Source organism: Lithobates pipiens, unplaced genomic scaffold, assembly GCF_037356315.1.
Source record: "Lithobates pipiens isolate NorthernLeopardFrog02 unplaced genomic scaffold, aLitPip1_a1.2 Scaffold_27, whole genome shotgun sequence".
In the NCBI taxonomy this organism is placed as follows: domain Eukaryota; kingdom Metazoa; phylum Chordata; class Amphibia; order Anura; family Ranidae; genus Lithobates; species Lithobates pipiens.
Genome location: NW_027507788.1, coordinates 161,875,409 through 161,901,013, shown reverse-complemented (window position 1 = coordinate 161,901,013; position 25,605 = coordinate 161,875,409). Strand labels below are relative to the sequence as shown.

The 25,605-nt window shown below is 43.1% G+C and overlaps 1 protein-coding gene across 1 annotated transcript in view; it reads right to left on the bottom strand.

The window, feature by feature from the left end:
• Positions 1-25,121, bottom strand: part of TIRAP (TIR domain containing adaptor protein) — a 51,874-nt gene extending 26,753 nt beyond the window's left edge. The window contains exon 1 of the mRNA XM_077457817.1: positions 24,643-25,121. Coding sequence (XP_077313943.1) covers positions 24,643-24,689 — 47 coding nt within the window. The 5' untranslated portion in view covers positions 24,690-25,121. The remainder of the gene's footprint in view (positions 1-24,642) is intronic.
• Positions 25,122-25,605: the final 484 nt, after the last annotated feature.

Genomic DNA, 25,605 nt, shown 5'->3' with positions numbered 1-25,605 from the left:
CCTGCATTGCATTCTCCTCTTCTCAGAGCCTCGCAGTGCCTCAAGATAATTGGTACTATGGTATCCACAGCCCCCATGATAAAGTGGGCACAATGGAGGATGCATCCTTTTCAGAAGGGTTTTCTTCTACAATGGGACCAGCGGTCTCGAGACCATCTGGTCAGGATAACCCCCTCCATGCGGGAGAGTCTCTTCAGGGGGCTCCAACGAAAGAACCTCCTCAATTGCCATTCCATAGCTCCCGTCTCTTGGATCACAGTAACGACGGACGCCAGCAACAGGGGCTGGGGCGCCCTGTGTCTGTCAGAAATAGCCCAGGGCGTATGGGAATTTCCAGCCCAAGATGTAGTATCCAATGTTCTAGAGCTTCGTGCTGCTCTCTGTGCTCTTCAATCCTTTTCTCACCTGATTTCGGGGACCTCGGTTCTCCTAAGGATGGACAACACGACAGCAGAATCTTATATCAAGAGACAAGGAGGCACCCGCAGTCTCTCTCTGCTGAAGGAAGTAAGCCTGATCATGTCTTGGGCTCAGATGAACTTGTCAAATATGACGGCGGTTTATCTCCCCGGAATTCAGAATGTCCAGGCGGACTTCCTATCAAGGTTCTCCCTGGACAACAATGAGTGGTCTCTCCATCCCGAGATATTCACATGGATTCTGTCTCTGGGGATCCTGCCAGAAGTGGACCTGTTTGCCTCCCCGTGCAATTTCAAGCTGGAGAAATATTACACGAGGTGTCGTTGTCCCCAGGCCTTCGGTATGGATGCACTGACGGATCAGTGGAGGTTTTGCACAGCTTATGCCTTTCCCTCAGTTCCGGTCATTCTGCGATTCCTTTCAAGACTCAGGTGGGAGAAAATCAAGGTGGTGACAGTTGCTCCATTTTGGCCCAACAGGCCGTGGTTTCCGCTCCTAATGCTGCTGAGTTTTCGGGATCCAGTTCCTCTCCCTTCCAGGGCAGATCTCCTGCTACAGGGAACATCTCTTCACCCATGCCCGGCCCATCTTCATCTGATGGTCTGGTTCTTGAAAGGGGAAGGTTGGAAGCATTAGGATGTCCAAGTACTGCTATCACTACTCTACTGAATGCTAGAAGGCCAGGTACTAATAAAGTCTATCAAAGAATCTGGGCGAAGTTTGCTGACTATATTTCTTCCGTTGGCAGTTCCTGTAGTGATCCGAAGATTCAAGACATTTTGGGTTTCCTACAGACGGGACTAGACCTGTCACTATCAGTGAGTTCCTTACGAGTTCAAATTTCGGCAATTTCGGCATTTACTGGCGTTTCCTGGGCCAAACACCGTCTTATCAGACAGTTTTTCAGGGGAGCAATAAGACTCAGACCCCAGAAAAAAACAAGATTCTCCAAATGGGATCTTCCTTTTGTCCTGGATTTCTTTTCAGAGGAAAGGCCTGAGCATATGGTTCAATCATCTATCAAGGCTCTTTCTCTCAAAGCTGCCTTCCTGGTGGCCATAACATCGGCCAAGAGGGTCTCCGAGATCAGCTCTCTGGGTTGCAAAGAACCCTTTCTGACGTTCTTTCCGGATCGTGTGGTCTTGGTTCCCATGTTAGGGTCAAATCCTAAGGTCACATCTGTATTTCATGAGAACCAGGAGATTGTTCTTCCTACTTTTCAGACTTCTGGAGATTCTAACATTCATCCTTTAGATGTTGGAGAAGTTCTAAAACAGTACTTAGAAACCACAGCTCCCTTTCGGACTTCTGACCATCTCTTTGTTTACTTCCATGGAAATAATAAGGGATTGCGTGCTTCTTCAAGAACCATTGTAGCTTGGATTGTTCAGGCTATTCAAGGGGCTTATAAAGCTAAGGGTTTGGCTCCTCCAGAGGCGGTGACAGCTCATTCTACCAGGAGCGTTTCAACATCATGGGCAGCTGCTCGTCATGTTTCTCCAGAAGTGATCTGTAAAGCGGCCTCATGGTCATCAATTAATACCTTTATGCCACATTATTGTGTTGAGCCGGCTTCTTTATCTTCGGTTAATTTTGGTTTACAGGTCTTATCTGTTGACGGTGCCAATTAAACCTTTTTTTCTGTTAACCAGCAATTTCCCACCCGGGTGTGTATGGCTAGTTATTTCCCATACGTAGGCTGCCATGGAGTCGGTCAGGAAAACGGAAAATTTATATCAAATACTTACCGTAATTTTCCTTTCCTGATAGACTCCATGGCAGCAAGAGTTCCCTCCCATTTGCTGGAGTAGGCTACGTTACGGTCTCTGTTCAGAAGCAAAGATTTATGGGAGTGGGGTCCTATGAGGTATGAGAGGCAGGATTTAACCCATACGTAGGCTGCCATGGAGTCCATCAGGAAAGGAAAATTACAGTAAGTATTTGATATCAATTTTTAGTTTTCACATTATACAAAAAATTTTACGGTTTACATTTTTTTAATTCATTAAAGTGCATTTTTCCCAAAAATATTGCGTTTGAAAGACCCCTGCGCAAACACAGTGTGACAAAATATTGCAACTGCCATATTATTCTCTAGGGTCTCTGCTAAAAATATATATATAAATGTTTGGGGGTTCCAAGTAATGAGGCTGAGTCTTTAAGTGGTTTAACTGCCCTGGTCTACAGACAGAAGTTCATTCCTTTGATCTAAAAGAAAAGTGAGAATATTTCTCTTTATCTAGCCTGAGCAATGTTGTGAATTGGCAGGCTGCCTGTTTTTTTTTTCCAACAGCTGTTGGCTTGAAAAGAGAGCTCTCTGCACTGAATTTGAGGAAATGGTGTGTTAACCACTTCAGCCCGACAGGATTTACCCCCTTAATGGCCAGTTCATTTTTATTTTTTTTACGGCACTGCATCGCTTTAACTATTGCGCAGTCGTCCAACGCTGTACCCACATTTTTTTTTCCTTTTTCTCCCCACAAATAGAGTTTTCTTTTGATGGTATTTGATCACCTCTGTGCGTTTTTTTGTTTTTTTTTGCGCTATAAACAAAACAAAAGACTGACAATTTTGAAAAAAAAAAAAACTTATACACATACATACACACACACACACACACAAATGTATTCATCAGTTTAGGCCAATATGTATTCTGCTACAAAAAAAAAAAAAAAAAAAAGAGAGAAAAAAAAAAAGAGAAAAAAAAGAAGGGAGTATATTGATTGGTTTGCGCAAAAGTTAATTTCTACAAAATAGGGGAGAGAGTTAGGCATTTTTATTTTTACTAATAATGGTGGTCATTGTTTTTACTAGCAATGACGGGTATCAGCGATTTTTCAGGAGACTGCAAAATTGCGGCAGACAAATCTGACCCTAGGTGACACTTTTTGGGGACCAGTGACACCAATACAGTGATCTATGCTATAGAAATGCACTGATCCCTGTATAAATGGCACTGGTAGGGATGGGGTTAACACTAGTGGTGATCAAAGGGTTAAGTGTTGCATAGGGAGGTGTTCCTAACTGTTAGGGGGACAGACTGACTGGGAGTAGAGGATGTTCCTGATCACTAGGAACAGCTGATCTCTCTCTCCTCCCCTCAGAACAGGGATCCACCTTGTTTACATAGGCAGATCCCTGCTCTGCCTCTCTTCACCACAATCGTGGGTGGCCAGCGGACATAGAGTCTGCCAGACCCGTGGGCGAGCCTCTGTGGCATGCGCTCGCTGTATCTAATGCATGGACCAATGTACAGGTACGCCAGTTCATGCAGCCGAGCCGCCCTGCCACAGTATATGTGCGGTGGGCAGTCCAGAAGTTGTTAAGATCGCAGTGGTTGAATCGCGATCTTGATTCTTTAACGATTAATTGTGCAGCTCTCATTCATACCCCTTGACATTTTCCACATTTTGTCATGATACAACCAAAAACCTAAATGTATTTAATTCAAATTTTATGTGAAAGACCAACACAAAGTGGCACATAATTGTGAATTGGAAGGAAACTGATAAATGGTTTTCAATTTTTTTTACAAATACTGTAAATATCTGAAAAGTGTGGAATGCATTTGTATTCAGCCCCCGAGTCAATATTTTGTAGAACCACCTTTTGCTGCAATTGCAGCTGTAAGTTTATTTGGGGATGTCTCTACAAGCTTTGCACACCTAGAGAATGAAATTTTTGCTCATTCTTCTTTACAAAATAGCTCAAGCTCTGTCAGATTGGATGGAGAGTGTCTGTGAAGAGCAATTCAAGTCTTGCCACAGATTCTCAGTTGGATTTAGGTCTGGACTTTGGGCCATTCTAATACATGAATATGGTTTGATCTAGACCATTCCATTGTAACTCTTGCTGTATGTTTAGGGTTGTTGTCCCCAGGGCTGTCTTTAATATTGATTGGGCCCTGGGCAAAACTTCTCATGGGGCCCCCAATGCCAAAGCCCAACCCGCACCCCATGCAATTTCTCTCTCTGCCTGCTCTGAGATATACAATAAATAGCAGCTAGACTCAAAATCGGTTTACTGTATCAGATCAGGCATAAATGAAAGGATTCTACACCAAGCCCCAATGTAATGAGAAGATTTACACTGACCATCAATGTAACTGAGACATTTATGCTGCGTTCACATTTGTGTGTCAGGAACGCATGCAAAATCTGCAACTGCCCTTTAGCAGATACACAGTAATGCCATCAATTGTTAATGACACCCTCACACTTCTGCTGACATGTGCCTCGGCACTGTGTGATTTTTGAAAAAGGGTTAGGGACCTTCTTCCGCATTTCTAGCACATAGAGCAGCCCATTGAAATGAATGGGCTGCCGCACACGCGACCTACATCTTTATCCACCCGGTCAGTACACCTTTGCATCATAAGACCCCTGCTAACCTCTGCACCCCAAACCTCCCCCATCCTCTCCACACCAACCCCCCCCTTAACTCTACCTGCCTACTCTGCTCATCTTTGGACCCCCCTATTCGCTTGCCTTTGCAAAACAGGCAGATGTTAGGCTTAATGACCACAGTTGTAGGCAGGACTTTCAAGCATGCCCTTTACCTCCCCAGTGGGCAGCATTCAGTATAGGTGATGGTAGATTTGACCTGGGGGGGCACGATATACATATGAATGCCGCCACTATTTACATGTAAACACAGGGTATGCAGGTGAGTCATCTGTACACAACAATAGGGCAGAGCTGGGCAGCATTAGTAGCAGCACTTCACACTGAGACATTGGGACACAGCACAGGACTAAAACTTCAAGGAACAAGGTAATTTAAACCAGGATAGTTGGCAAGTATATGGCAGCTGCTTTGGGCCCCACAACCATGGCAGCTGCCCCTTTTGGCCTGCCTTAAAAACGGCCCTGGTTGTCCTGCTGGAAGGTGAACCTCCGCCCCAGTCTAAAGTCTTTTGCAGACTAACAGGTTTTTTTCTTTTTCAATATAATGTTTATTCAAGTTTTTTACAGTACAGATTAAAGACCTTGGCATTATTGCAAAACAGTGTACAGTTTTTATAGTCCATCTAACATACAGTATAGGCAGGGACAATTAACCTTCTATTATCTCAAGGCCATTTATCAATAACTCTTTTAGAAACGTTGCCTTGTCTGTGTCGATTTGTATTGCAGACTATACGGTCGATCCTCCACCTTACTCATTACACTATACTCTATATCCCTACATCAGTTTCTCATTATAAGGCTCAGAGTGCGTCCTCCACTTCAGGAGACACCTGCCTCCCAACCAAAATATGGGGAGGCCGTCCCCCATATCATGTGAGGGGCGTAAATTCAGATCCCTCAATGCCAGGGTCTCAGAGAAGAGAAAAGGACAGGGTGAAAAGAGGAAAGGAAAAGGGAATCAGCGGGATTAGGAGGCAAGATTGGGGGGGGGGGGGACTCCACACTCCTAAAGGTGTTAGGCCAAAAAAGTAAAATTTTGGTCTCATCTGTCCAGAGCACCTTATTCCACATGTTTGCTGTGTCCAAACTGCTAACAGGACTTCTCATGGCTTTCTTTCAACAATGGCTTTCTTTTTGCCACTCTTCCATAAAGGCCAGATTTGCAGAGTGCAAATTTGCAATTAATAGTTTTCCTGTAGACTAGGGGTGCACCGAATGTTTTTTTTTGTCCCGATACCGAAAAAGAAAAATACACTAGGCCGAAAATCAAAAACCGAAAATGACCGATACTGAAACTTATTTAAAAAAATATATTTTTAAACAGGAGATGGTCATAGACTGGGGACATGGTACAAGAGATGGTCAGAGACTGGGGACATGGTACAGGAGATGTTCAAAGACTGCAGACATGATAGCCCTTGTACACACGGTCGGATATTCCGATGGACAATGTCCCATAGGACCGTGTTGTCGGATAATCCGACCGTGTGTGGGCTCCATCGGACTGTTTCCGTCGGAGTATCCGACGGACCAAGTTTTCCAGCTGGGCTATAAAATTTTCCGACAACATGATCCGATCGGACTTTGTCCGATTGTGTGTAGAGAATTCCGATTGGACAAAGTGCCACACATGCCAAGATCAAATTCCTAGACCAAAGCTATTGGCTACTAGCCTGAACGTAGTCCCATCGTAACGAAATTCCGTCATCACGTTCTAAAAAAAATCGGATTTGTCCGACCGTGTGTATGCAACAGTTTCGGACAAAATCCATCGGACAAAATCCGTCCGACAAAATCCAACGGATTTGGTTGTCAGAATGTCCGACCGTGTGTACAAGGGCTTACAAGAGATTAATGCAGCCTCACCAGTGCCCGTCAGATGCAGCCTGCCTGTGTCCCCAAGCCATCTTAACTGGTCCGACACAAGTCGGTCCGACTTTGAAAATGCTCCCTGCACTACTTTGGTCCGACTTTGATCCTACTTCAGCTCACTGAATATCACTGAAGTCAGATCGCCGCCTTGACTGATCCAACTTGACATGCAACTTGTGCTCTGATGATCTTGAAGGGGAACTCCACGCCAAATTGAAAAAAAAAAAAAAAATGGGTTCCCCGTCCAAGAGCGTACCAGGCTTCACAGAACAGCTGTATTTAAACTGAGATTAAATTACACACAGGTGGACTCTATTTACTAATTAGGTGACTTCTGAAGGCAATTGGTTCCACTAGTTAGGGGTATCAGAGTAAAGTGGGGCTGAATACAAATGAACGCCACACTTTTCACATATTTATTTGTAAAAAAAAAAAAAATTTGAAAACCATTATCATTTTCCTTCCACTTAACAATTATGTGCTACTGTGTTGGTCTATCACATAAAATCCTAATAAAACACATTTATGTTTTTGGTTGTAACATGACAAATGTGGAAAATTACATTTAGCTATTTTTTTTTTTTTAATGTATCAAAATGGCAAAGTTCTCCCAAAATTGAATTTGAGAAATTTAGTTTAAATAGTTGGAAAAGCAGCTCAAAATAGCAGTATGATTTGCTAATCTGTGGTAACCACATTTTACATTGCCCTCACCCTAGTCTCTGAAGGAACAAATATGCAAGCTTTTATAATCCAAGTATACTGTATACGTCTGCTAGCAAAATTGTACACAAGACCCGTAGAGAGGCAATACACATAACATATTGGGGGGGGGGGGGGTGCTGTGATTTCTACAGGTGCATGCACAATTAACAAGAAAAAGTGCTGTACGGTCGACACACTGCAATTTTGTTTGCTCTATAGCAGGATATTGATTTTCTGGTCTGATCTTCCTAATGGTGTGGTATGCAATTGTTCTGTACATTATATAGGGGCACAACTTTACTGTGCTTTCTATATACCAAATGTTGCAGACTTTACACCTATACTGTGCTATATATTCTAACAATACATCTTAAGTGATTTATATGCATTCTACACTTCACATCTACACTGTTATATGTTCTATACTCAACACTGTGCTTTACAGACTTTAAATTTACACTTTGCTGTACAGTCTATACTCCACATTTATAGACCTTGCACCTTCACTGTCCTATACATTCTATACTCCACACTACGATTTAGAAACTTCACATCTACACAGTACTGTATGATCTATACTGCATGTTTCTACATGTGTTGTACATTATAAACTCCACAAATCTGTACACTCTTTGCATTGTTTTCATATTGTGCAGACTGTGCCTTACATGCTTCGTTCTGTATACTGTGGTGTGTATTTTATACTCCTTTTTCTACCCTGTGTTGTGTATTCCATACTGCACAGTATGTTACAGAGTGTAATCCTCCACTCTATTTACTGCGCTGTGCATTCTGTACTCTACACTGCCACAGTCTATACCAGTGATAGCGAATCTTGGCACCCCAGATGTTTTGGAACTACATTTCCCATGATGCTTATGCCCTACTCTAATTCTATAACTGGCACTGCTGAACTCTGCTCTACAGTACAGCCCAGCCTCCTGGCTTGCCTCCAAATTATCCAAATACCAGATTGTATTTATCTTTGCAATCTTTGCCCTTTCCAAAATGTTTTCTATTTTTTTTCCCAACGGTATTGACCATATAAGCTAACACTTTATTTTTTTAACTTCAAATGAAAAGTAAAAGTAAAAGAAAATTCTTAGCTGGTATTGGGAAACTCAGTAGATGTGAAGTCTTTAAATAGCCAGGTTTTCCCAACACAGAGAAATTCCTGTCGATGTTTAAATCCTTCCGTCACTGCCAATACAACAAATCTGTTGATAACTTTAGAAACTTGTTGCATAATCTTTATGCTGGCTGATGTAAAACCAGTCCCAGCGAGTACTTTATTTTTAACAACCAATCAACCTCTCCTATTACTCTACAATAAAGTGCACCATAAAGAGGGAGAAGATTTCTTCCAATACAACTATCATAATATTCCAGTACATTTTATTGCATTTGTATGGAAATAGGATAGAGTAGACAAACCCGTATCCTTAGCATCGAGGGATAATATGTATCATTATGTAGATCAACAATGTTGATATAACATGAGATGAATATTCTGCCTTCTCCCTCGCACAGTGTGGTCCCACTTGGGGGGCGTAGAATGAGGGCAGGCGTCTTTTGATCTACTTGATCAAATTGAATAAACTCTCTATGACCTGTTCTACGAATCCTCATAACAGTTTACTTTACCAGTTTTCACACAGTGTAATTATTTCGTTTGTTACTTCAATTTAATGATTAATAGCCATTTGACCTCATTAAGCCTAAGGCTGGGCAACAATGTTAAATTGAACCAATGTAATAGGGAGTTGTCAATTTACACATACCGTCTGTAAATATATGTTACAATTTCCTGTCAATGCTTTATGTTTACCAATAAAAATTATTTAAATGAAAAAAAAAAAAAAAAAAGGGAGAAGATGACTAGTTCTATATAATATAAATAATATATAAAGCCCAAACATTTCAGCCCCCCTGACACTAGGGGTCCATTTATGTTTAGTCTGTGTATTTTTAGGGGGCCCATCTACTCGCAGACAATTTTTAGACTCTGCTTTTTACAGATTGGTGAACCTCTGCCCATCTTTAATTCTGAGACACTGACTCTCTAAGGTGCCCTTTTTAGACTCAATCATGTTACTGACCTGTTGCCATATAACCTAATTAGTTGCAAAATGTTCTCCAGCTGTCCCTGGTTAGTGTAGAGTTACCCCTGCAGGAGCCGCTGGTTGATTTGGGTCCTCTGCTCCTGTTCTAGCCCCGTATGAGGCCTCAACCTCACTGATACCACCAGTATACCTGTCTTTAAGCTTCAATAAGTACATGAAAATTAGACTCGCACCTCTATAGAAATTAGCAGAATGTACTGAAAAGTTAAAGTCAACCAACATAAAGTATAGTAATTGAAACATAACTAGATCCACAATTACTTGCCGTGGTTTTAAATTTTAGCATATACTGTGATCCCAAAAGCGTAAAACTGTAGCTCTCCTCATAAGATGAGCTGCAGCAAGTGACAGCAAAGAGTAACAAAACTGGGTAGAGTCACATGGGAGCTCACACAATAAGAAACTAATACTAGACCTGTGGCAACTGAATCAATGTCAATATGGATCTACTCTCAGGAGAAAGTAGTCTGGATACAGTTCTTACCATAAATTTTCTGTTGGGCCCCCTGAAGACGTTGCGACGTGTGAATGAGGTATGTTTATGATGTCAATAGTTGCAATCTTGCACCGGATGGGTCGGGCTGAATGGGATGGGGTTCTTAAAGCTACAATTTCAACAGTTAAGTGAAAAGCAGGAAAAAGTATCAAAGCTGGCCCTAATATAGAAGCTGCAGAATGCTGGGCAGTTGTGTGTGTGTGTGGTATTTTGGGAAAAAATACAAGCTTCTTGCGTATGAAAAATATAAACAAACAATGTGAAAATGATCTCACAAAACTCTGAAAAACATTCCAAAGTAGCAGTTCTATCTTCAAAAAAATATTTGCATTGCACCTATTTCACACATACTAAGTCACCCTGTACATTAGTAAAATAAAAATAACTGAACAGAATGTGTGGATTTGAACTGTGCCCTTCTCTCACAGCATTGACAAACCATCAGGAAATTTGATTCTTAAAAAAAACGTTATTTATTTTTGATAGCCAGCCCAGCTCATGGGCAGTGGAATTGAGATAGTGTTTGGCTTCCGGGGTTGCGATGCGCAGCAGTTTTTTCCACCTTCCCATCTCCGTGTTTGTGGTGATGGCGGGGCTTGACCTCCTGTGCATCGGCGTCATGCATACACACCCCGTTAATGGCATCATATGATGCCGTGGTGGGGGACGGTCTTCTTACATCTCTCGCCGTAGATAGGGTGGGTGTGGATCCACTGTGGACATAGGTGCTGTTAGTGGGATGTGCCTTCCTCACCTCCCACTAGCTGTAAGTGCATTTTGGCATGACGGTGGCTGGGACCCACCCTGGACTGGGGTATATCAGCCTGGGCCGGCCAGCAGACCTCTTCACTTGTTCCTATCACCAGGAACGGACTCTATCCTCGCTTCTGACGCAATCACACACTTCAGGTAATAGGGGGGTCACCTCTTAACTCCGTCTACACACATTGGTTTAGCTTTGTTTGTCCATTTAGCACTCCTACTGGAGTGTATTATAACACTTTACATTTGGTTTGCACCTATTTATTTATTTTTGTGGTCTCACTTATACACAATACTCCTACACTTATGGTATTTCCCCTTTGTGAACACATAGGTGGCTTACTTAGTAGACATCATTTTTTCGCTTATATTCATTCACTCACACATTTTATTTATTTTTTTTCCAGAACAGTGTGTATGATCAGTGCACAGTGCGAACCTGCCGCGGAAACCACCGTTATCGTACAGACGACCGGCGCCTGAAGAGATGGATATCTCGGTTGTGGCAGCAGCTGTTGCCGTTACCGAGATATCCCTCTTCAAAAATAGGACGTACATCGGCGTGCGCTGGTCGTTAAGTGGTTAAGCTGCTTTAAGGGACCAGAAAATAAAAATTAGTTTTGGGGTTAACAAACACTTTAAAACAAAGTGATGATAGGCAGTAGAAATTGAATATAATCCAGTTGAGGTTTAGGATTATATAGGTCATGTAGGGCTGAATGGTTCTGTACCCTATTGCACAGCTTTGAATGCAACCATGTAAACAGATTATATTTAGCCAGTTTCCACCCAGCCTATAATCAAATAACGACTGAGCCGGACATGCATCATTTCAGGTTTCGGTCTATGTGGGCAGCTTTACCCCAGATACCTGCATACTTAGATGTGCATCTTTTAACCAGTTTCGGACCGGCCATCGTACATATACTACGGCAGGGTAGCCCTGCTGTGCAAAACAATGTACAGGTACGTTGTGTGCACTCCCACCATCCCTACGGCGATCGGATTTGTTTCAGAACCAGTCAGTCTACAGTTCCAGCTTGAACCTGCTGATTGGTGCTGGCAAATGACAGACTGTCTTCTGCCTGTGTAATGTAAACACAGGCAGAGGAAGTGATGTCATCTCCACTCATGGAGCCCTTTGTGGTTCCAGCGAGCAAGGAGAAGACATCTACTGTGAGTACACCAACACTACACTAACACCAGTACATGTAGGCACACTTAACCCCCTGATTCTTCCCCCACCCCCAAATGCTAACCCTTTCATTCCCTGTCACAGTGTCACCAAGTGCAGTTTTCAGATCTTTCACTGATCACTGTATTGGTATCACTTGCGACACTAAACAGCATTAAGGCAGTTAGTGGTAGGCACAGATAGGTTTAGGGTACCCCCCCCCCCCATATATTTCCCAATAAAGGTTTAACCCCTTGATCACCCCCAGTTAACCCTTTCACCCTCAGTTAGGTGTTAGCATCAGTTAGTGGTAGAGTCAATCCCAGACCGTGTCTGATTTTAACCCTTTGATTTCCAGTAGCACTAACACACCCGCACATACACCATACTTGCTCCTGATACTCCCTTACTAGTATAGTGTATGAACGGATCAATGTCTTTGATCTGATCAGAACTATACTAGAGTCCCCAATAGTATAGTGTTCCCAAAAACGCAGCAATAGCAGGATCAGCCCAGACACCGGCAGGCACCTGCGTTTAGCCCCTCTGCCCAGCCCAGCCCAGCCAAGTCCTGATCAATAGATCAGGGATAGAGTCCTAAGTCAATCTTCAAATGAGAGACAACCGGTGATAGATTTTTTTTGGTTTTTTTTATTTGAAAAAAATAAATACATTCAAATTCAACAAGTAAAAATGCTCTGAAGAAACTCAGGATCTGAGTGAAACGCATCAACATGACACCACCACTCCCTGTGTAGTGAGGACGTGTAGTGAGGACACAGACTGTCTGCCATGGACATTCTCCTATCTGACATCCCTGGATGCTAACCGAGGTGCGGAAGGGATCTATTGAGGAGAGTGGTGATTACAGTGTGATAAATCAGCAGTGCAGGCCTATGAGTGACACAGCTTTCCTCCTCCCCCCTCCCATTTCATTCAGTTAGGATATCTTTTCCACTCCGGCATGATAGCTTGGAAGTCTGCAGAATGGTGATCTTTTTTCTAGCTTCCTGACACCTGTTGAGACTTGGTTTTTGTATCACCGTATTATTGACCAGACCTATATTGCTACAAAATTATTTGCTGCAGCGGTGCATGCCGAGGATATTGTTTGTTAATGGGAGTAGTAAGCTGCACTGGCTGTAACTATCTTAGCGCTCCATACACAATACGAGGATTCCCTGCCATCTCAGCACAGGGTTCCACTCTGAGGACTATCTAGCATTCAGGCTGATGAAATGTCTACTATTGGATCACATTTTCTTATCCTACACTGAAGACTAAAGTAAGACTGGCTGTTTTTGTCTAACAAGCTGTGCTGTGTTTTATCTACTGAGCGATCGCTCTTGTAACACAGCAGATATTCAACCCAGCATATTTCAACTCAGTTGTTTAGGATTAGAGGGTGAAATCGGAATGAATGTGGTAGCTACCTGTGCCTTGACAAGGTTGTCAAATTTTAAATGAATGTGGTGGAGGTGCATTTTTTTACTTGTTGAATTTGAATTTGTTTTTTCAATAAAATAAAAATTCTCACTGGTTGTCTCTCCTTGAAGATTTACTTAGGACTCTATTCCTTTTCTATACATGTTGCTTTTGATCTAGAGCAGGGGTCTCCAAACTAGGGCCCTCCAGTTCAGGAACTACAATTCCCATCATGCCTATTCATGTCTGTGAAAGTCAGAGTTTTACAGTGCCTCATGGGATGTGTAGTCTCACAACAGCCGGAGAGCCGTAGTATGGAGATTCCTGATCTAGAGAGACACACCAAAATGTTTGCTATTCTTTAATGAGATGACAATGTATTTTTACTGAATTGAGGAAATTTTTGCTGCTCTAGTGACTGCTTTTTTATTTTTACTCAGCATCAGTAGGTCACTGTCACAAGACACAACACACAAAACAGCGGTGTTAGCAAAGTCACTCCTGATCCCTGCTAGCACTAAGAGTTAATTTTTGTAGCGATTCAAGCAGTCTCTGACAACCAGGTGATTTTTTACCTGTGAGTCACACTAGCTGCACCTGTAAATTTAGTGGCCAAAATGTTGAATGAAAAGGTACACTAGTGAAGAGGCCTACATGATACCGAGCATGACAGATGAGATTGCAGGGGAAGCCTCACAGCCAAAATCACAGATTCAGGCTCACTATACAAACCTGTAGAGAGCAGTGGCACCCTGGCAGATAGCAGGGACCTCTACTCCGCCAGAGCTAAGGTCAGGCGTACCCGACCCCGTTCTTCTGTTGCTGAGGTGCAACAACCCCATGGTTCTCCTATGCAGCAGAGAGCCATTACTAATGTCGCTCAACCTACTGGTGAACTAGCAAGCGCCAGTGGCCCAACACATCCTGGTCATGGACAAACCAGTACTGCAGTATCACTTGGTGGCGTAGCGCATCCCATAAGTGTAATTCAAGCCAGTGCGGTGGCTAGCACAAGTAGTGCCCCGCAGCCACCAAGAATTTGAACACAGGCCCGTAGAGTCCATAGTGCCCTTTCTGATGTGTTTGCAAATCCTGTTTGGCAGCCCTCCACTTCTGCAGTGCCGGTACTTCCCCCGTTCACTGGCCAACCCGGAGTTCAGGAGGAAACCGCAGATTTACTTCCCTTGACTCTTACTAGCTGTTTCTCATGGAAGATCTGTACAGATCTATTGTGGACCAAAGCATTTATATGCTGGTCAATTTATCGCCACAAATCCAAATTTGACCCTTCTAAGAAAATTTGTCTGGAAACCTATAATGGTTCCCAAATCTAAGACCTTTCTGAGCCTATCCCTCCTCATGGCCATTACTAAAAAAGAATGAGTTGCGGTCATATTGGTCCACTGACCCTATTCACCATATGGCTGTGTTCTCAGCTGCCATGGCCAGGACTCGATACGAGCAAATCTTGCGGTTCATGCACTTCAACGACAATTGTCTTTGGGGTGACCCTAAATATGATCGGTTACAGCAATACAGTGCCGAATCACAAAAAGTGCTTTGGTCAGGAAGGGGGTAAAATCTTCTGGGGCTGAAGCAGTTAAAGTGACGCAGTGCCGTATCGCAAAAAATGGCCTAGTCATTAATGGAGTAAATCCTTCCTGGGGCTCAAGTGGGTAAATACCACCAAAAGAAAGCTCTATTTGTGTGAAAAAATATATAAAAATGTCATATGGGTACAGAGTTGCATGACTGCTCAATTGCCATTCAAAGTGCTCCAGTGCTGAAAGCTGAAAATTGGCCTGGGCAGGAAGGTGATGAAAGTGTCTCGTATTGAAGTGGTTCATAGAGACATTTGTCATTGTCTGAACGTTCTTTCCTATTCTAGTCACAATTGTTTAAATATTTGTTTTAGCTTTGCCTTTGGGGACTAAAGCCTGGTACATACTAGAAGTTTTTCTTTAGTTCAACCCAGCGGGCTGAAGAAAACGATCTATAGAACAATGTAAAAGAAAATGTACTATAAAACTGTATAAACAAAACTACCTATAAAAAACTGATTATTCTGTACTAGTACTGTAATTAAGGATCTGGATCCTATTGCATGAACATTCTCCAACTTTGTGAACCAAACAGTGTAGTATATATTGAATATGACTTTCATGTAGCACTGTGATAATGGAATTTTTCTTTCTGATAGTACATGTTGCAAATCTATAAAGTATGGAGACTTCACAGTAAAGTAAGGATCGAACAGTATTTATCTGGCTGGTTGTAGGCTTAAGGCCCCTTTCATATGAGCACACATTGGAGTGGTAAATCCAGGCGGTAAAAAAAAAAAAAAAAAAAAAAAAAAGTGACTCAGCTGCCTGTCAGAACCTGGCAATGGCTATCAGATGTCACCATCAACATTGATGCGACCATGAGGCTGTACTTTGCAGCACAATAAGAAAAAAATAAAGTAAAAAGGAGCCCTGTCACTGCCTGCCAGCCTGGCCCATAGAAGCAGATGTGGTTGCGCTAAAGCTGTATTTAATCAAAGTGGCTGCAGCAAGCTGAAGTGGATATTAGTGCAAAATCCCTCTTCTAACAGGCATGTGATGGGCGCCATATTCCATTCTGATTGCCTGTTAGTTGAGAGCCAGCTGCTGCTGACAAAGCGATCCACCGGGGATTGTGAGTCAGCAGCTATGCCCATGTAAAAGGGGCCTAAAGGTCCGATCAGATTCACCTGTTCGTTTTTCAAGCAAATCTGAACAGGAGCTCAGTGTTGGTGTATGGGAAGGTAGAAATAAAACTGACATGTGTCTATGTGCATCCCATTACCTCCAAGTTTGTCTAGGTCCAGAAAGAAAAAAAAATGCAAAAGTTTGGCAGATCTCATTATCAGCTGCAAACTAGATTTGAGCACTGTCTTAACAAAGGGTGAATGATCTAAAAGTTGGGTTTCTGGGTCAATGGGGACATACCCACATATTAAATTTCCTCTTATTTCAAATTGTTCAGTGTAGATTGCCCAAGGTCTGCTCCAAACACACACCTAGAAAGGTAGGAAATATTTTGGGAAACTATTTTTTAGGTATGCTATGTTAATGAGAAAACATAATATATATATACTGGGGTTTTCTCAAATCTGACTACAGAAGTGGAAATACATTCTGTGGGTATAATACTATGCTAACTGATATTGTGCTTCTGTATTCACTACCTAGTAAATCAAGGTCCCGGAACAAAAAGGCACATTTGTGGCTTCATCAACTTTTTTTTTTTTTTATGCAGAACTACCTTACAAAACATCAAATGCTGTGAAACACGTTGGGCACAGTTATCCAAAGATTTGGGTGAAGCACTTTGATATTTTTGATGTAAGCTGTGCAATATTGTGAAGAGGAAAGAGAATCTAATAGAAAATAATCAATTGGTTGAATTAGAAAAGAGATAAATTAGAAATGTATATCAAGTCATTTTGAGATCTTGGTTATGCTGGCAATACCCCATTAGATATTTTTTCTTCACTTTGCAGGCTATATAGCTATTTGGTACAAATCTGTGAATCTCCTGTTGTTCCTAATGTATACCTGAACAGCAGCTGCATCCAATTGGATGTAGCCCCTGTTCAGCTGAAAATTTTATGTCCAGTGCCTCCAATTTTTCAATCAAGGAATGTCAGGCATGGGGGAAGGGTCACACATATAGTGAAATTTGGGTGGTACATCAGGAACCAGCTGAACTTTGCATAGTATGGCAAACTTTAGGAAGAAGGAGATAAATAGAAAAAGAGAATAGAAAGACATTTTGGTAAAGTATAGTGTATTGGAATGCAACTGACCAAAAAGTATAGAGCAGTCGTTTTTCAACCAGGGGTGCCTTGACAAAAAGCGCGAAAAATGCCCCAAATTGCCCAACAATTTGAAATGGATCATGCCTGCCTTTTTGTTACAAACCCCAGGTTTTTTTAATGTACACCATTACATACTTGGGCACTGTGAGGGACACCCGCTGGCATCCTAACAACTAGTGATGCAATTGGTTGCTAAGGAGTACTTTGGTTCCCTGTTTGCCCCTCCCTATCTGCCCTAAGATCACTTTTTAGCTGAATGAGTTGAAAGAGGAATGCTGGAAAAGTACCAGTGAGCAAAAAGGTGCATTAGCTTTGTAAGAATAGATCTTCTCTAATGTTAGGTGTCCTATGTGTGGATGTTGCTTCGTTGTGTCAGTCTATTTGTTTAGTTATTTGCATTTTAGAATAAGATGCCTCAAGATGGTGCTGAAGTTTAAAAGGTGCCTCGACTAAAAAAAAAAACAAAGTTGAGAAACACTGGTGTAGAAGAAGAGGAGGAGATTAGAACACAAGGGTAATAGCAATGCCCATACCAGTGTTGCACAGCCCTCATTATAGTTGACGCTATCCGCTATTACTGGAGTGTGGAATAAAATGTAACTATTTATGAAGAGACAACAAGTAATAAAAAAAAAAAAAAAAAAGAAGAAGAATAAAAAGGTTTTGAATAGGTGAAAATAAAAATTATATTTGAGTATTCAGTGGTGAGGCTTTCTGTTAAACCCAGTAAAGTGTACAAAGAGAACTTGCTGGTGGACCCCTGTGCCTGAATTGGTACTCCCCACCCACTCTTAGGCACAGATGTGCAAATTCACACTTTCATATTTATGCAACAATCATTTGCATGGGTGATCATGCATGGAAGCCCGCTGAGCGTTTTATTTATGTTTGTCCTAAGTAAACCCTACAGTCCCATTGTCTTTTGCCTTTGTTCAGTTTTTTTTTAATTAGAAATAGTGTTACAAAGTTGCAGGTATGCAAATATATAATCAAGATTACAGCAATCAACTACTTAAAGGTTCAGCACTGCGCTACTTTAACTCGCAATTGCACGGTCATGCAATATTGTACGCAAATTTTATATAATTCTTTTTTTTTTAACACAAATAGTTTTGATCACCACTGGGTTTTATTATTTTATTTTTTATTGCAGAAAACAAGAATTTGGAACCCCCCCCCCCCCCCCCAAAAAAACTATTTTTACTGTTCTATTCAATAAAATCATATTTCTTTAATAATTTAGGCCAAAATGTATTCTGCTACATGTCTTTGGTGAAAAAAACCCCCAATAAATGTATATTAGTTAGTCTGACAGTTTCAGCGTCTACAAACTATGGTATACATACACTAGATTTTGATTTTTTTGGTATTGGTGGGCAATCTGACACTATCTGGTTAACATCTAGGGAGGTCAAAGGGTTAAATGTGATCCTAACTACGGTATGTGTAATATGTGCTGCTTTTACAAAGTATCTTGTTTGTTTTTCCCTGATTAGCAAGGGACAAGAAAATAAACAAAAGCAAGATCCCTTGTCAGTGAACAGAGCTCTGTATTGTTTACAATCACAAAGTCCTGTTCCAAGAAACACTGAGCCGATCAGCAGGTTCCTGTGGTCAATCATTGGCCGAGACCCGCTGATTGGCCTGTAACAAATCACATCACAGCCGGGCCGGTGGGTGCATGGATCATGTATAGATACATGATACAGCTCAGAGAGGCCGCTGTACTAGCGTAGGGGTGTAGGGGTCTGCAAGCGAATCAAATAAAAATAGAAAGCAAAACATTTGTTTATACTGTAGAAACATGTAGCGGTACCCCCGTAAGGGATGCTAAGTGATGTGGCCCAACTGTCACCCTGCCCAGCCCCGCATTCACTCCTCAGACATAAAAAAAAGTCCATGAGCTTGTTTTTGTTTTTATTAGGGAATTTAACTTGGATGAGGTAAAGGGATTATGAGTTGCCCAGCAAATTGTATATCAGTTAGAGGATTTCATACCAAATGGGACAACTATGTACACTTCTCTGTACACAACACTTCTCCATACTCCTTGCAGACTATTGCTTGCTTTCTTCCTCCTGCACAACTCTTGCCTCTCAGGAACAGCTAGCACATGGTTAGGCCCAACACTGACTCAGCCAAGCCCAAGTAACTTGCCTTTTTTGCAGGCAGGGACCGCGGGCCCCTATGCTGTAGCAGAAAATAGAAAAGTCCTTTGTGCTAGCTGTCCTAGAGGTGGACTACTGCTCTCAGTCAGTACTCATCAGGCCCTGCCAGCCCTCCTGGCTGCAGCTGCCCAACTTCGCTGCCCATGACATTGCAGTCCATACTACTTGCTCTGCACCCATCTTCCAACAAGGAGACAAGCTGGTGCTGGATGGGCGGATAGGCTACGCGCTCGGAGCAGCTGCTCCTTCAATAGGCCTGGATAATCATCCATCTGCAGCCCCACATCTCTGCAGCGTCACCCGGATTGGGAATTGAGGAAATCTCCATGGACCACTGAATAACAGATGAGCCTTTTTATCTTTGTTGTCTTGTAAGTGTAATCATACCTTGTGTCATTAAAACATGTATTTTAATACTACACTCAGGTGGTGCTTTTTACCCTTCTCTTGCTTACTACAGAGCCAGCTCTCTGAGGACAGCAGCTGCCTTTCTGATCAGCCATTATACTTTGTTTTAAACCCCTGAACTGCCAGATAACATTTTAACCGTTGGACTGCCAGTTTGAGTACCATGGACTTAAAGCGGTAGTAAACCCGCAAATTTAATTTTTATTTTTTTAAACCTGCAAAGCAAAAGGCATAATGAGCTAGTATGCACCGCATACTAGCTCATTATGAAATACTTACCTTAGAACGAGGGCCCGACATCTGGCCCGATCCACGCCGAGGGAGCTGACATGCTCCCTCGGCGTTTCTTCCGGGTATCGCGGCTCCGGCGCTGTGAGTGGCCGGAGCCGCGATATCGTCACTCCCGCGCATGCGCACGGGAGATTTCATTCCGGCCGCCAGCCACTGCTGGATTTTCAGGCCGAGAATCCCCTTGTGCGCATGCGCCGCTGCAGTCAGCGGCGCATACCGAGGGGAATATCTCCTAAACCGTACAGGTTTAGGAGATTTTTTTTTACCTAGAGGGAAGCCTTATTATAGGCTTTCCTGTAGGTAAAAGTTAAAAATTCGAGTATACAACCACTTTAATACTCAGTCAGCTATAACTGTCCAATTATTGTATGCACCTTTTGTATTGCGCTTTCAGTTACTACCACATTTATTTCTCTCCTTCTAGAAACCTCTAGAAGAAAGAGGGCGGTCTCAGTGAGGCTGCCTGTTAGTCACCAGCTGGTAAACTCTGAGCCACTCCCAGCCCACACAATCCCTTCCAGCTAGGCCTGGCATAAACATGCCTATACTCACAAAAAAAACCTAATCTAGCAACGAAAAGTCACTGAATTATAGGATTAAGCACAAGTTTTTGTCCCAGCACTGGTTGGAGCAACTGGGCAGTTAGCAGCAGCAATTGTTAACAGCTCCTGCTGGTTGCTGTGGGCAACAACCACTTATTTTACAGTACTAAATAGCAGGCAGAGCACACAAGTCCTTCGCCAGGGTTCAATTTCTCAATGGTGGAACCAAGCACAGTTCCCCAGCTTGCTCAACCTCGATTGATAGGGGCAATGGCTGGCAGGTCACACGTGATTATTTGATCCTGGACGAGCCCCCAACTGTAGCTGTACCCCTGTAGGGGCTGCTAATTGATGTGGCCCTTCTGTCACCCTGCCCAGCATTCACTCCTTAGTCACTCTCAGGCAGAAAACAGTCCATGTTCTTGTTTTTGTTGGATGGAGTAAAGGGAATATGAGATGCCCAGCAAATTGTATATCAATTAATCAGTGGACTGTATATCAATCAATTGGGACAACTATGTACACTCCCCCGTACATAACACGTCTTCAAACTTCTCCTGCACAACTCTTGCTTTCTCTTTCTTCTTCCTGCACAACTCTTGCCTCTCAGGAACAGCTAGCACTTGGTTAGGCCCGACACTGACTCAGCCAGGCCCAAGTAACTTGCCTTTTTGCAGGCAGGGACCACGGGCCCCTATGGTGTAGCAGAAAATAGAAAGTCCTTTGTGCTAGTTGTCCCATAGGTGGTCTACTGCTCCCAGTAGGTCCCCTTCAGGCGCTTTCAGCCCTCCTGGCTGCAGCTGCCCGACTTCACGATCCATAACATTGCAGTCCACACTACTGGCTCTGCACCCATCTCTGACTGCATACGCCTATTCCTCTCAGGCATGCTTCCCTAGTGCTTCTGACTGCACGTCACTCACCAGCCCTCCTGGCTGCAAGCAGTGGTTCCCTCCTGAAGACTTGCCCAGCAATACTAGCTCCTGCTGTCCCATGCTGGGAAGGTTGTGCTCACATGCCTAGTGTGGTCAGTTTGAAATAAAAAAGCAGGGGGACAGGCAGGGTTACCAGACATTTCACACAAAGGAAAAAAATACAAAAATATCAGGATAATTTTTAACACAAGTACATGGTACAGCAGACACATATCAGGATTATGAAATGTTGGGATAAAACTTGAAAATAATAACTTGCAGTGGGTCTGCCTGCACTGCAAGGGCTAATTACTGAAAGTGATTATAAATTAGTGATTTCAAATAAATAGGACTGATCATTGGAGGAGCGTACACCGAGTTTCCATCATAGCTAGAGAACTAACCAACGGTGTGCTCTTTTGTTTAGCGTGGTCAGTTTTAATAGGAAAACCAGGGTTTTCACACGAAGGAAGCAATTCAAAGAGAACAGAATATTTTCTCATACAAATACATGGTACAGTAGGAATATGAAGTGTTGGGGTAACAAACGCTTTCAGTCTAGGGGACTTGTTAAGTCGATTTTCTACTGCTGCACACTCCTAGAATGGTCCCTGCAATGTATATACTCCAGATGTCATCAAGACCAATGCAGGGTCCATAGGCCTGCATTAGATGTGATGATGCTGAGGGAAAATTCATCGCCAGATCGTGGAGGGTGCCGCCTGCATAACAAGGTGGTGAGAAAAGGCTAACTCAGCCCAAAACTAAACAAGTAATTAACCACTGCAGTGTGGGTACAACCCCACTACAAAGGGACAATTGTTGGCTTTAAAGCTGAACTCTATAGGCGCTCCTCAGATCCCGCCAATCTTAGACCCGGTGAGCAATATGTCTTATTGAGTGAAATGTTGTTTTGTTTGTGTCTCCCTCTCCTTAGGTCTTCCACCCCCCCCCCATCCCTGCCCTCCCCTTATAATCCATGCAATTGCCATGTCATGCCTTTGTTAAATTGGTACCATTGTAACCTTACCCTTAAGACTCAGACCTATGTTACGTGCTTCATAAAATGTTTGTTTGTATCACGTTATGATAAGCGTCGGACGTTTACTTTCCCTATTGTAATCTGATATCTTTCAACAAAAATACAATAAAAAATAAATAAATGCTGAACTCTAGGTATGGATATCAGGTTCAACTTAGACAAATGTAAATATGCCTGTACATTGTTGATTGCTGTTAACTGCATCATAGCCGAATAACGGCTACAGCGCAGATCTGCTTTGCTGGGAGTACGTCTATTGACGTCCTCCCCTATGCAGGCTCAACACGCTCCTCTGTTTGAAGGGACATCAGTCCCGAAGAGGAAGAGCCTGTTATGTGCCAACCAGTACTGCCTGCCAGTGCCACAAATCAGTGCCCACAGAGCCACGAACCAGTGCCGATCAGTGCCCATCACTGCCACCCATCAATGCCCTTCAGTGCCGCCCACCAGTGCCACCCAGTGTCCAATGCCACCTATCAGTGCCCACCAGTGCCACCTATTAGTGCCCATCAGTACAGCCTCATCAGCATACATCAATGAAGGAGAAAAATGACCTGTTTGCAAAATGTATTAACAAAATATAAAACGGTTTTGTATTTAGTAAAAAGAAAAAAATAATAACAACAATAATAATAATAATAATAATAACAACAAATTTTTTTAGGCCCCTTTCACACTAACGTCCCGTTCAGGCCCGCCTGTCAGTTTTTCAGGCGGACCTGAACGGGTGCTCCATAGAGCTCTATGGAGCGTCGGATGTCAGCGGTGACATGTCCGCTGACATCCGACCCGCTCCGATCCGAAAAAGTGTGACGGAGGAAAAAGCTATTTTTCCACCCGTCTGCGGATCGGATCGGGTGACGACGGGCACTGCGGTCCGTCGTCATCCGATCTCCCATAGGGGAGAGCGGCGCTGTGACAGGTCCGTCCCTGCGCAGTGTGCAGAGACGGAGCTGTCATCTCCCTGCTCAGCGGGGATCGGCGGAGTGATCCCCGCTGAGCAAACGGATATCCACGGGGCGGATCAGAACTGATCCGCCCCGTGTGAAAGGACCCTTTAAACAAAAAATAAAAAACCCAGAGGCGATCAAATACCACCACAAGAAAGTTCTATTTTTGGGGGAAATAAAATGTTCAAAATTTCATTAGGGGACAGTGTATGACCGCGCAATTGTCGTTCAAAGAGTATGCATATAAGTATATGCATACTTACCTTATTCCACACTGGACCAATGTAACTGCACAATAAAGTAGACACATAACTAGAAATCAGCTTTAACCACATGCCGACAGGGCCATAGCCGAAAGACCGCTACAGTACGGTCGTGTTTTTCTGTGTGGACCTCCATGGGCGTCCTCCCAGAATTTTGCTCCCGTGCGAGCCCCCTGGGGTGCGCACCCAGAAACATCCGTGACCGCTGGGTCTGGAGGACCCGTCGCATCACAGATCACAGTAAATGCCCACTGATAGCGGCTGTTTACCACGTGATCGCTCCGTCAAACAACGGAGCGATCACTTCTAAACAAATCGGCGTCACGTCAAGACGCTGGTTCCTCCCTCCCGTCTCTATACCGATTGGTACAGTGAGAGGGGAGAGATGGCAGCAGCGCTGTGGGCTGGATGTGTAGTGCCCACAGCGCTGTACAGTGACAATAATCTGCAGTACTCTGCCCATACTCTGTAACACTGCAATAATCTGCCAATAATCTTCCAATACTCTGTAATAAATTTGAAAAGAAACAAAGAATTTTTTTTTGATTAATAGCGCAAAAAATAAAAAACCCAGCGGTGATTAAATACCACCAAAAGAAAGCTCTATTTGTGTGAAAAAAAGGACAACAATTTCATATGGGTACAGTGTTGCATGGCTGAGTAATTGTCATTCAAAGTGTGAGAGCACCGAAAGCTGAAAATTGGTCTGGTTAGCAAGGGGATTTAAGTGCCCGGGGGTCAATCAAGATAAAACAAGATTATAGCAGTACATAATTCTAACTAAATGAATCCTGGATTGCAGTAAAAGGAAAACATATTAGAGACCGCAGGTACTGACCTCCTGCTCCGGACTCCTCTGCCATCACAGATCCTTGTCCAGTTCATGTTTGCTCATTTTTCTCCAGCAGCCATTATTCTTTCATCGGTTATAAGAGGGGGCCCAGGGCTGCCTTGGGTCCTTCTCAAAGTTACTTCTCAGACATCCGTCTGTTCAATCAACAGGTGCAACACGATTGCAAGCAACTGTTGTTCGTTTAGGTCACAGTATCACAGAGTCTTCGGGAGGAAGTCTGGAGTCTGATGGGTGCTCCTCCTCACTGTGTAGGCCTGCCAAGATCACAAGAGACTTTCACTTTGGCATGACCCTCCCCTTCCAGTCCTGAGTCAGCTGTCATTACCAAGCCCTGTGTTTAGACATGAGGATGATGGAAACGTCATGCAAGGGAAGGATTCCTCAACATTGAAAGAAACATATGTCTGCATTGTTTAGGACAGCGATGGCGAACCTTGGCACCCCAGATGTTTTGGAGCTACATTTCTCATGATGCTCATGCACGCTGCAGAGTAGGTGAGCATCATGGGAAATGTAGTTCCAAAACATCTGGGGTGCCAAGGTTCTCCATCACTGGCTTACATGTTTTGTCATACCTCCCAACATTCTGAGATGGGAATGAGGGACACCTACTAGCAAATGTATGTAAACATAAGACACACCCCCTGCCACACACTCTTAAAGGAGAATTAACCAAAAAAAAGTAATTAAATTCACAAGTGCTTTTTTTTAACCACTATTATTCCTTTATATTGAGCAGTTTAGCACTCGGAAACACTTTTTGAAAGATTAAAAAATGCATTTTATATACACATATAGAGGGATTTCACACTGCGCCGCTCATAGCGTCGGCGGGAAACGCAGCTCTTTTTAGCTGTGTTTTACCGTCTGATTTGCGGCGCATTTTCAGCCACTAGCGGGGTGCTTTTACCCCCCGCTAGAAGCAGAGAAAGGGTTAAAACCACCCGC